The following is an 11,713-nucleotide window of genomic DNA, read 5'->3' on the forward strand; positions in this document are numbered from 1 at the left end:
AGCCAAAGTACAGCATGAAAAATTTTTTCTTAATATATACATGTATTACTGTTTTCATTTTAAAAATAAATTTAAAACTAAAAATGAAAATACACAATATGTACATGCCTGCTTAAGGAAAAAGAACTAGGAGGTTATAATATGTCAAGGAGTTATTAGTGATTTTTTTTTTACCTTCTTTTTACTTTTTGGAATTCTCCAACTTTTCTACAATAAGCATGCATTGCTTTTTGTTTTTTAAAGTTAAAAAGATAACAGAGATGACTTTTGTCCTACTCGCTTATGGGTGTTGCGCAGGTTGTATTTATGTCTAAAAATTTAAGCAAGACTTCAACCTCAGGGAGAGGCCCTCGGGCACAACTCCTTCCCAGAGTTTTTTCCTGCAGCACTAGGAAAGTGGTAAGAAATTTTCGTTCGGGATTGCAGAGCCTCTGCGTGTGTATCTTTTTTGGGGGGAGTGTGATGGGGTAAAGGGTTGAGATCTACCGTATTTCATCGAATATGAGACACTATCAAATGTTAACCCCATCATTATTTTTCGTTCCACTAAAAAAGAAAGAAAATAAAAATTGTCAGTTAAACTATGTCACACCTTTGATTATACACGGCATCTGGGCTTTTGAGATGTTAAATCTGAAAAATGTTTATCCTGAAATCAATGACACACGTACTTTCACATCCCTTCCTCTTAGATGGGTGGATGGACCACCTATTCAACACCATTCACCTGAGGTCTTCCTTCCCCTAAAATCTTCCCCACTCCTTCAAACCAGTCACCAAGTCCTGTCTTTTCCACTCCTGCTGCCACCTGCCTCCTTATCGCTCACCCGGACCACTACACTAGCTTCCTAATCAGCCTCCTCATCTTTCCCCTCCAATCAATTATTCACGCTGCAGTGGAGTGATCATCTCATGCCCCTGCTTAAACATTTCCACTGGCTGCTTTCTCCGCAGGGTGAGGTCTGTTTAACTTGGCATTCGGCTTTTCATGCACTGGCCTCTGCCTGCCATTTTAGTCTCTTGGCACTTTCTCCGGATGAAATTACTTGCTGCTTCCCCAAAGCAGCATATGTTTTTTTCTGGCCTCTGGGCCTTTGCACTAGCTGTTTTGTATGCTTGGACTACAAGTATTTATTGAGCATGTAGTTAAGTGCCGGTTACCGAGAGCGGAGGAGTGAGTGAGGCAGCTGTCATGAGCCCAATCCTCACAGAGGCTGGTGGAAGAAAGAGACAAAAATGTAAACATACAATTATTATTTATAAGCAAACATGGTGGGCATTCGTAAAGGTTTGTTGAAAATGTCAACCAGAATGTTTAGGATTCGAATTGGGCGGGGGAGGCAGTGCGGAGCAGATTAGAACTCGGGACCTACCTCTGTGACTTTGGGGGAACTGACAAGTGGAGTCTCCACCTCTGTGAAGTGGAAAAACGCCCGCCCCATAGGATTTCTGGGAGCACTGCGTTTGAGATACATATAATCACGCGGTTCTGCCGGACCGGAGGGGCCCCTCCCCCACAGGGCGCCGAGGGTCCGCCGCCAGGCGCGGGGCCCCCACCCCGGGAGTCTGCGGGCAGGATTTGAGCCCCTTAGCCCGCGCCGGCCGCCGGCGCGCACGAGTCGGGCTCCGACAGTCTGGACCGCGGAGCCCAGACCGCAGGCCGCCGAGAGCACAGGGGCAGGGGCGTCGGACGTCGAGTGAGGGGAGCAGCGCTCCGCCCCATCTCCCCATTTTGGGGGACAGCCCCCCTCTCTCATTCCCGCCCCCGCCTTTGAATCACGGGGGGGCGGGGCCATGACCCATTCATGCCGGGAATCGGATCCAGATGTTCCCGCGGCGCGTGCAGCTGCATCCTTGCCTTTTTTGGCAAAAAACGTGCGGCCGCGAGCGGATCCCAGGCCGCCTCCGCTAATCCTCGGGAAGAGGGGGAAGGGGGCTAGGGTCTGGGCCCAGACTGGGGATCCGCACCGGGTGCTCTGCGGGATTTGGGATGGGCTGTTAAGGGAGGGGGGCGATTGGTACCAGACGGGGAAACCCAACGCCACCCGTACCCCTGCTCCCGTCCGGAACCTCCCTCAAACCCCTCCTCTTCCCTACCCAGAGGAAAAAGCCCTTTGCCAACAAGGGGTAAGCAGGCTAAGCCTGAGAGGGACGGTAGCAGCGGCGGGGATCTCCTTTCTCTGGAGAGATTTCCCATCCCGCCTGGCAGCTCTAAACAGAGGAGGTCCAGTAGGAACCTCGGTCCCCCGGTGTGCGAAGGAATTTTCCTTGCCCCTCCACCCCCAGACAAACACACAGAGGCCTTCACTTCCTCATACTGCTTTATTGCAGAATCTGAAGGTGGGGTAAGCCAACCCCACCCCTCTGCCCATCTCTGGGCAAAACTGAGCTGAAATGAAATGAAATGAGAAAACACTCTACAACATGGGCTGGGCAAAACCCTGTACCCTAGGACCCCCTAACCAGTGAACACTGGATCTGCTGCCCTGACAGCCCCATCCCTCGGGACATTGGTGGGACAGGGGTGGGGAGAGTCAAGCCCGAGTTTAGTCTACTTTGGAGGACTTCTCAGGCACCCACAGGAGACCTAAAATCTTTGGAAAGAAGTCCAGATTGAAGGGGGCTTGTGTCCCAGAGCCCTGATTTGGGGAGAGGACTCAGTCTGGGAACCCAGACCATAAAGGAGAGGATGGAGTTCTGGAGTCCTGGCTTGGGGAGGAGATTTGAATGATGGAGGCCCCATAAGAGCCCAGGTTTGGGGGCCCTGGGTCACGGAGTACCAGACTGGGGATGCTGGAGTGGGGAAGCTGAATCCTGGAGCCCAGAGGGAGCCCCAATTTGGGGAGGGGCTGGGTCCCAGAGGTGGTTTGTAAAAGGAGCCTTAGTCCTGGAGACCTGGTTTGGGAGGGCCTGGGCCCTGGAGCCCTTGCTCAGGGCCCTGCCTGGCTGCAGCCCTGGCACAGCACTTGGTCTCCATCCGGCACGAAGCCTTGACCGACCAGAGAGGTGGAACAGCGGGCACAGGAGAAGCAGCTGTGGTGCCAATGGCGGTCTTCGAAGGACACATACTTGCCTCCGCCGAGTCCTAGAGGGAGGCTGGAGGTTAGCGCTGCAATCTGGAGGGAGGCCGTTCTGTCCCTTGGCCTCACCCAATACCAGGTCCCCCATTCCCTTGACTACGCCCTACCACTCTGTCCTTTGACCCTTTGTCCCACCTGTGATGGGGCGCTTGCAGCTGCTGCACTTGGGTGCAAAGAGTTCTCCAAAACAGTCCACACAGTAGGGATCGTCATCGCGGGAGGTGAACTGCTGCCCTGCCAGGGGCGTCTGGCACCCGGTGCAGACCAGGCATTCTCGATGCCAGGGCTGGTCACGGTATGTCACGCCACCCTGTGTCAACGTCTGAGAGGACAGCATCTGTCAGCAGTGGGGGAGCGGGGATTCCTACCTCACAACCACCACGGAGCCTTGCTCACCCCCACTCTGAGCGCCCGCCCCTCTGGCCCAGCCCCCACCTTGCTGCAGCGGGCACAGCGAGGAGCGAACTTGTTCTCATAGCAGGGGACGCAGTAGTGGGCACCCTTGTCGGGCACAAAGGAACGGGAACCCAGCGGCTGCTCACAGCCGCTGCACAGGAAGCAGTGCTCGTGCCACGTCTGGCCTCCGTACTCCAGCTTCCGGGACCCTGCGGGGAACAGGGGTCCCACTCAGAGGCTGTGTCCCAAGCTTCTGAGCACCACCCTCTGCTGCCCACTGAAGGAAGAGTCCCTGCTGCTCGCACAGCCTACAGGGTGGTGTCGAGGCTTTTACAGGGGCACGAACATCACACATGCTAACCTCTGCTCAACACCAGACTTGCTGGCTGAGCATGTGCTAGGCCCCCACGAACTAGACCTGAGGGTTTGGCAGATGGGAAGTTCCCATAGGTACCAGATGTAACTATCTCAGCACACACCAGGCCTCCAGGTCACAGGCCTGATGACTCCACATATGCTCAGACCTCACACACCAGACATGATGGTGTGAGCACACACACAAAGGCACATGTAGTAGGCAAGCAAGTCTCTGCCCACACCAATTTCCAACACACTGGACATGACAGATTCAGTATGTAATAAGCCCTGGCATATCCTAATCATGCCAGCCTCCATGTGTTCTAAATCCTCACTTTCTGTTAGCCGTGCAGGTTGCCACGCACGTTAGGCACCAAGCATGACAGTTTCAGCCCACTCAGCTTACTTGTGCCAAACATGCAGGTCTTCATACATGCTAAGCCCCAAGGTGTGTACCAGGCGTGTCAGTCTCTAAGTGCCAAGCTTTCATGTGCATACCTGAGCGTGTCAGTTCCTGTGTGTGCCAAGCTCCCAGGAGCACGCAGGCACCATGGATCCTGCACACATTCGATTTCCAGGAACATGCTGTGTGTGCAGGTCTTTACCAAACCTCCATGTAGGGATCAGACAGGCATGCCAGTGCCACACACACAGTGAGCCCCCGGAAACGTACCAGGCATGACGGTCTCCCCGCAGGCAGAGCACTGGGAAGAGAAGGCACTGCAGTAGCAGTCGTTACAGAGCAGCTCGCTGTCCTGGCAAGTGAAGGGCTCATCGGCTAGGGAGCGCTGGCAGCGGCAGCAGCGGAAGCAGCCCTCGTGGAAGTGGCGGTCTTCGTAGAACAGCTCCTGCGGGGAGCAGGGCACGGGCACTGGCACCTTGGCCCCCTCCTGCCAGCCTCCACCCACCACTCCCTGGCCTGTGTAGTCCACTCTTTTACCCTCGAGTCATGCCCGATGAGCTGCTGGCACTCGGCGCACGTGTTGGCGAAGGTGTTGTCATAGCAGGGCACACAGTAGGGACCGTCGTCCGTCTGGATGTATTTGCGCCCATACAGGGACTCACTGCATTTTGCACAGTCAAAGGCCTCGCTCATGGTGGCTTTGAGTGAGCCCTGTTAGGGGCACAAGGTGAGGCGGGGGTCACTCAGAGGGGCTGTGGCTTAGCCCATGGCATTGAAAAAAAGCAAGAGACTAGATGCAGGAAATGCCAGATCAGAGCAGGTTGTGATGGGGAGCGGGTACTTCTGGGAACCCAAGTCCTGCATGTTTATTTCTGTATTTAACACTGGGGGGTGAGAGGGGGTCAGGAAGCAAATCAGGAAGCAGAAGTTCTTTTCTTATCTGGGCCCTGGCAGAACTGGGAGGAGGGGGCTTTTCCTGGGTCAGTGACTCATTTCCTGCCCCTGCGTTTAGCCTCCAACTGTCCCTAATGTCCCCAAGGTGAGCAAGAGCAGGGGCAGGACCCCACTCTATCCCATATGAACAGCACACTCACCCTGTCCTGACTCCCAGGAAGGGATCCTAGGGGTAGACCCAGAGCTCGGGAGTGGGAGCTTAGGATGACCATGAGCTGTTCCTACTCTCCCTCCTGACCCAGGAAACGGCAGAATGTAAGAAGGATGCTGGGCCAATGAATGGTGGAGGTGGAGTAGGCTGATGGGAGAAATCACACAGGGCGTCCCCTCCCAAGAGAATCCAGCAACAAGAACTTCAGAGGCTCGACCTAGGTTTAAGCAGGAAGGAAATCCTGCAAGCTGGACACAGCCAAGCTTCCCTAGCTGGACCCTCTACCCTCACCCCCTGCCACCTCCCACTGAGTCTCTGGTCACACCAGCCTGGGGAGCCCGGGCCTGCAACATCTGCAGCAGCTGTGGCAGCACAGATGGCCAGATGTCACGTTTTGCCAGCAACAGGGGAGAAAAAGGGAAATGAAATGCTTGGGGAGAAAGAGGAGAACTGGAGATAATGCAGTGTGCCTCCTGCCATCTCCTGCCAGGCTTCAGTCCTGGCAGTGACTGGCAAAGCCCCAGAATCTTTCCATCCCCTGGGTCATTATTTCCCTCCCCCTGCCTCTGGGAGAGACAGCCTCTCCCCAGCTTTTCTAAGGGTTTGGGGCCAGAGGAGTGAAGGGTAAGAGTGGGAGCCACTGAAGACACTGCTCTCCAATCATGCCCCCTCTTGGATGGTTAGTCAGGCAAGTGGGGAGCCCTGAGAGCTGTTATGGCAGACTCCCAGCCCCCCACCAAACCTCAGACACTTTCCATTTTCTCAGGAACAAAGCATGTTTGTGGGATGAGGTCATCCACACAGCTGCCTCTGCAGCAGGAGCTTGGGGAGTAGGGAGGGTTAGGGAAGTGGGGTTCCCAGTCCCTCCTGCTGCCCCTGATTCCAGTCCCTGGCCCCAAACTTAGAGCTCCCCACCCACAGCTTCCTCCATCATGAAGCCCACTCACTGAGGACTGGGATCCCGGGGTGGGTGGAGCGGAACCACCAGGACCACAGGAAAGGGATGTTCTCACCACTGCAGATGGGGTCTGGGGAGTACAAAGGAACCCCCCAGTCCCTTCTTCCCCACTAGACCCCAGTAACTGGCAGTCCCCAGAGCCTGGCCTGGCTCAAGGTGAAGAAAAAGCCCTCCTCTCTCAGCCACCCCCAGCAGGAAATTATTGCCAATGAGCGAGCGTTGCTCTGGCTTGGAGTTCAGACTCCAGATGCCAGCAGACACCCCAAGCCTGGAGGGCCTGGATCTTTCGAAGGGACAGATCGTAAGCTCACAGCTGCCCTTCTGTACAATGGAAGGACATTCAATTCATACCCCAGGCCAGGGCATGAGGTCACCAGGAGCTGAGGTCTTCAGAGCAGGGACTTCTGGGCTGGGGGCTATGCTGGAGGGTGAGGGCACCCCTCCTTCTCTGTACGCTCCCTGCCATTCGGGCCTGGATTTCCTCTGGCCCCACATCTGAGGGTTGCCTGGGCTGTCAGCCACTGGGCAGCAGGGGGCCACACAGGTGCAGAGTGACCATGCATCCGTCTGTCTGGGAGTGTCCTGGGCCCTTCCTTCCTGGCTGGGCCCCCAGTAGCCCTGCCACCTTCCCAGGCCCAGGCTAGCCCTAGGTCCGCCCCCTGGGAGGGAGGCAGTCACCACTCGGAGACAGGAGAACCCCAAATAAGGTATGGGCGTGGCTTCTGTTTCTTTCCCAGAATCCCTTAGTCCTCTAGTCTGTCCTCCTGGGCTCTGGTGAGGACAGGGTGAAGGGCACTACCAAGGCCCACCTGTCTCTGCCCATTCCCCGCCTCCCCCTTGCCCTGGCAGGGCTAGGGGACTAAAGGGAACCAGTCTTGTATTCCTTCATGGCTGGTGGGGGGTGGTGCAGGGGAGACGGCTCAGTCTGCCAGATGGCTCTCAGTCACTGCCCCTACCAACACACACACCCCCCTGCACCTGACCCAGACACACCTGAGACCTCCCCACCCACTTCCTGCAGCTCCGAATGGCTGGTTAAATGATGTGGCATATGTTGTGTTGAGGCTCAGGCTGTGATATCTAAACCTGGGTGATCCTGGGCAAGTCACCTAAGCTCCCTGAGCCTGTTTTCCCATCTAATACTACCTCCCACCTCATAGGGTTGTTGCCAGGCTTAAATGTGATGATACTTGGAAAGCACCAGGTAGATGGCAAGCAGTCAGTAAATGGTAGCTTCTAGTGTTTTTATTATTAGCCCTTCACTTATATTGGGGTCAGACAACAGTTTCTCAGCCAGGCCTGGGTCGAGGGGCTGGCCTGGGACTTGACCTTGACATTCGCAGTGTGAACCCAGGGAGAGAACAAAAAGGGAACCCCTTAGATCTGCTGGGGGAACTGAAGAGGCCCTGGCCATGGGGCTCACTGAGGCCATGGGGCTCACTGAGACCAGTGGGGCAAGTGTGACTCCAGAGAGCATAACTCCGAAACCTGCAACACGGGTACAAAGGTGTACACACCTGCGTGCTGCTTTGCCTCTCAAAGCACATTCCCCCTCACCTGCCACCTAACAGATCACAGAAAAGGCAGGAAGGATAGGGTATCGTCCCCATTTTATAGCTGAGCACAGAGGCCAGGGACAAGGCACAGGCATGCCCAAAGTCACTCAGGTATCAGACAACCCAGGGCCCCTGCCTCCCAGCCTAGAGCCCTTTCCCATTTCTCTTTCCCTACAAATTGCTGCAATGGCAGTGGAGGGGGTGGTCAGCATTTAAGGGCTGAGGGACAGGAGATGCTGGGTGATATCACTAGCACAGGAGCCTGGCTCTTCTCCCCAGCTGCCAGCCCTGAGACTGGAAGACACCCAGAAGCCTTTCCAAGTCCCTATGCCAACCGCTCGAGCCCTTCCCCCCCACCCCCAGCCCCCACCGTCCAGGAGGACCCTGGCCAGGTCCCACAGCTGTGAGTCAGGATCAGAACAGACCCCTCCCCCAGCTCCAAGGACTTGACAGGAGACCTGAGGAGAGAAATCAAACCCTGCTACTAGGCATCAACCCCAAACTCTCCACTCTTTCCCCCTCCCTTCTCCCCACGAGGCCTGGGAGTCAGAGCAGTTTAGGGCAAGGGGGGTGGGAAGCAGGATCCAGCAGCTGCTCTGGGGACAGAAGAGGAACAGTTCATTCACCCCGGGTCCCCCAGGGCTGAAGCAGCGAGTCCAAGATTTGAGTTTAAAAATAAGCTGGGGCTGTCTTAGTAAATGTGTGGGGCTCCTTCCTGATGAGTCTTACTGTCTCAGGTCCTCTGCCTCAGGGGGGATCAGTTGGCCCAGAGTTTCTGTTTCCCCACATCCTCGCTTCCCAGTTTTTCAGGCCTGAGTCCCTCCAGGTCTGTCTTGGAAGCTGTCATTGCGCCTCCATTACATCTGTCTCTCGGCGTCTAGCCCTGCTCTGCTCAGCACGTCTGTGTCTGCACACTTCAGCAGCTGTCTTTATGTTTCCCTGTCTCTGTATCTCTGACTGGCTATCTCCCAACGGGAGCCTCTGTGGATTTCCACCTCTGTCCACCCAAGTCTTGGTATCTCTGAGTCTCTGTAGGGTGGACTGCCTTGGTCCTTACCCACCCCCCTTCTCTATCTCTTAGCATCTCTCTGCCCCTCAGTGACTGTCTCCAGCCTCTGGATGTCTTTTTAGGCCTCTCAGAGGCTGATTTACCACGAGGCTAATGAAGCTTAAGTTTTGGGGCCCCTCAACCTGCTCAGAAATCTCCAAGGCCCTGGAAAGGGCCGACAACACGTCTAGGGTCACTGTATGCTTTTTCTTAAAATGCTCCGCTCCACAAAACCTGGGACAGTCCCTATGCCTCGGGCCTGCCCCCGGGGTAACTCTAAGCCCAAGTTACTCTCTGTTTCGGATATCTCTGCTGCCTCGGGTCCAAAGCTAGTCGCTCCTGTCCTGTCTCGGTCTCTTGCTCCGCTGGTGAGCCTGTTTCTCGAGCCCTCCCGATCTCGATCTCTAGATTTCGATCTCTCTTTCTCTCTCGCTCTCCTCTGGCTTTACCATTTCAAACTTGGCCCCCTCCCCCGCCCAACTCAACAGCCCCTAGCCCGCCGGGCGGCCGGGAGCGGTTCGGTCCGAAGGACGCCCTCCGGGGCTCGGCTCCCAGCGTGTCCCCGGAGCCCGCGGCTCGACCCCGGCGGGGACGGGGGCAGGGAGCGGGGGCCGCGGTTGCCCTTAACCCCCGGCGGGCCACCTTTCCCTCCCCGGCCCGAGGGCGGGGGCCGGGAGCCGGGATCGGGAGTCGAGATGGGGAGACGGGCTTGGCGGGGAGCTCACCTCGAAGCGGGCGGCAGGAGCGGGGCGCGGCGCTCTCGAGGGAGTGGGGCAGGGGAGCCGGCGCCGCTTCCCTCGGCGGCTCGTACCTGCGGGCCGGGCGGAGCGGGGGCGAGCGGGCTGCCGGCTAGGCTGCCGGCGGCACGGACTGTGTGGGCGAGTGGGAGCGCGGCCCCAACCCCTCCCGGAGGAAGTGAGCGCGGCGGCCCGCCCCGCCCGAACCCCGCCCCCGGCCGCCCCTGCCCGCGGGGTACCAACCCCGCCCCCCGCCCCTCATCCCGGAGGCCGGGGGCCAGACCCCGCCCCCACCTCCCTTTTGGCCAGGAGCCCGCCCCAGCCCCCTCGGCCGGCCGGGCCTAACCTGGCTCTCCCAACCTTCCCCGGCGGCCAGGACCCCGCCCCGTCCCCTCCCTGCAGCTTTTGCTGTCCTCTCTCCCTGTCCACCCCACTCAACCCCGCAGCGGCTAGCTATATTCAATCTCTGGCCAGGGATATAGGAGGCAGCCGACCAAGATCCATTTGGGGACCTAGAGTCCTCCTGCCCTCCCTCTTCGTGTCTCTGTCCCCTCGCAATTTACCCCCAGGGATCACGCTCAGCCCGAATTTGTAAAAGAGGACTTACTCCAGCCTGGAGGAGGAGGCAGTTTTGACCTTGTGTCAAGGCCCTGTCAGTGGGAACCGAGGTGCTCTCTGGAAAGGAGGAGTGAAGGACCCCCTCTATAGCGCCTTGACCTTCAAAAGGGCTTTATTCCACTCTTGAGTGGCAAAACCAAAAGTGACCACCTCCTCACCTCCAAATGCATCGAGGAACAGAGGAATCTTCCCTTGGTTTCCACAGTGCCCAGGAATAGTTTTGACCTTTCAGGCCCAGGAGAGACCCTAAACCTTGGCTCATGCTTTTTGATATTCTCAAGAAGGGGTGTGAGGCGTGTGCATGGATGGGGCGCGGTAGGGGTGGTGGAGGGAAGTCCTCCTTACCGACCTCTAGAGTTTCCAGCCTTCTGGCTTCCTCCCTGTGCCCTGCCTGGGAGGGAGAACTGGCGCCTGCCAGGGACACAAGGCCCCTCCAGGTCCTTGAGGCCACCCCCTCTGGGATCCTCAGGCTTGTCACTAGGAATAAATAGCCTTAATCTGGAAGGATGAGGGAGGGAGGAGGAGGCTTTGCTGCGTCTCTGCAAAACAAGAGACAACAAACCAACCCTGGAAATAACCTCAGGGTCTAGAGTAGAGACTCAGGTGTCCACAGAGGCTCTCCCATCCCCCAGGCTGGGTCCAGCCAAGCTGTCAGAGCAGAGAAACATTCCTTCCTGGGCTCCTGAGTACCCTCCTCTCCCATCTCTGAATCACAAGCCTGCCTTCCTGGGTCCCAAGTCACCCTGGACGCCAGGTTTCCTTTCAAAATTAAGAAATTGTTTGTTTATTGTTGTTGTTCCTGATGCCTAAACTGTAAGTGCCATGAGGGCAACGGCTGGGGCCTTCTGGTTCACCCCACACTCCCAGTACCTATTCCAATGTCTGGCATGTAATAAATATCTGATGAATGAATGAATGACTGACACTGCTTCTGTTTGGGCCCCCACACCACCCCCTCTGATTGGACCATAGGCACATGCTATCTGGAGGCTAGGGAGGGAGCAGTCAACCCATGGGAGGGACTTTACTTTGTAGTTTGTCTTGCAGGTGTAGGAGACTCCTAGTCCCTGGGAGTGCAGGGAAGACTACCTGCTTGAAGGAGGTGGCAAGAAAGGGTCTGCTCTGGAGTGAGGGGAAGGCAAAGGTTAGCAGCCTTCAGAAAGGGAGGGATTATGAGTGAGTAAGGAAGGTGCTGGATCAAAGGCAGAGTTGGGGGGGGGGGGAATCTCTGGTTTTACTCACAGCTTGAATCTCTGATGAGCAGCCTGAACAAGAGCCAGTATTTCCTGAGTACTTATTTTGCACCAGTCCCTATCTAAGCGCTTTGCATATATTAATGCACTCAATTATCCAACAACTTTGTGAAATATGTATTTTTATCCTCGTTTTAAGGATGAGAACATGGAAGCACAGAGACAGGAAGTAACCTGCCAAGGGTGACACAGCTAATAATAG

General features: G+C 56.4%; 1 protein-coding gene across 1 annotated transcript; it reads right to left on the reverse strand.

The window, feature by feature from the left end:
* Positions 1–2,307: 2,307 nt before the first annotated feature.
* On the reverse strand, positions 2,308–9,816 carry FHL3 (four and a half LIM domains 3). The gene is made up of 6 exons (XM_032496003.1): positions 9,629–9,816; positions 4,774–4,947; positions 4,507–4,681; positions 3,516–3,685; positions 3,216–3,402; positions 2,308–3,085 (listed from the first exon to the last, which is right to left on the reverse strand). The coding sequence occupies exons 2-6, from the start codon at positions 4,927–4,929 to the stop codon at positions 2,931–2,933; spliced, it is 843 nt and encodes a 280-aa protein (XP_032351894.1). The 5' UTR covers positions 4,930–4,947; positions 9,629–9,816; the 3' UTR covers positions 2,308–2,930.
* Between the last annotated feature and the right edge of the window lie 1,897 nt (positions 9,817–11,713).

The sequence above is a fragment of the Camelus ferus genome, chromosome 13, assembly GCF_009834535.1.
Source record: "Camelus ferus isolate YT-003-E chromosome 13, BCGSAC_Cfer_1.0, whole genome shotgun sequence".
NCBI classification, from domain to species: Eukaryota; Metazoa; Chordata; class Mammalia; order Artiodactyla; family Camelidae; genus Camelus; species Camelus ferus.

Coding starts and splice junctions, on each gene's coding strand:
- FHL3 (XM_032496003.1), bottom strand. CDS start 4,929: ATGAGCGAGGCCTTTGACTGTGCAAAATGCAGTGAGTCCCTGTATGGG. Junction 4,682..4,773: donor TCATCGGGCATGACTCGAGG/GTAAAAGAGTGG, acceptor TGCTCCCCGCAG/GAGCTGTTCTACGAAGACCG. Junction 3,403..3,515: donor GCTGTGCCCGCTGCAGCAAG/GTGGGGGCTGGG, acceptor CTGTCCTCTCAG/ACGTTGACACAGGGTGGCGT.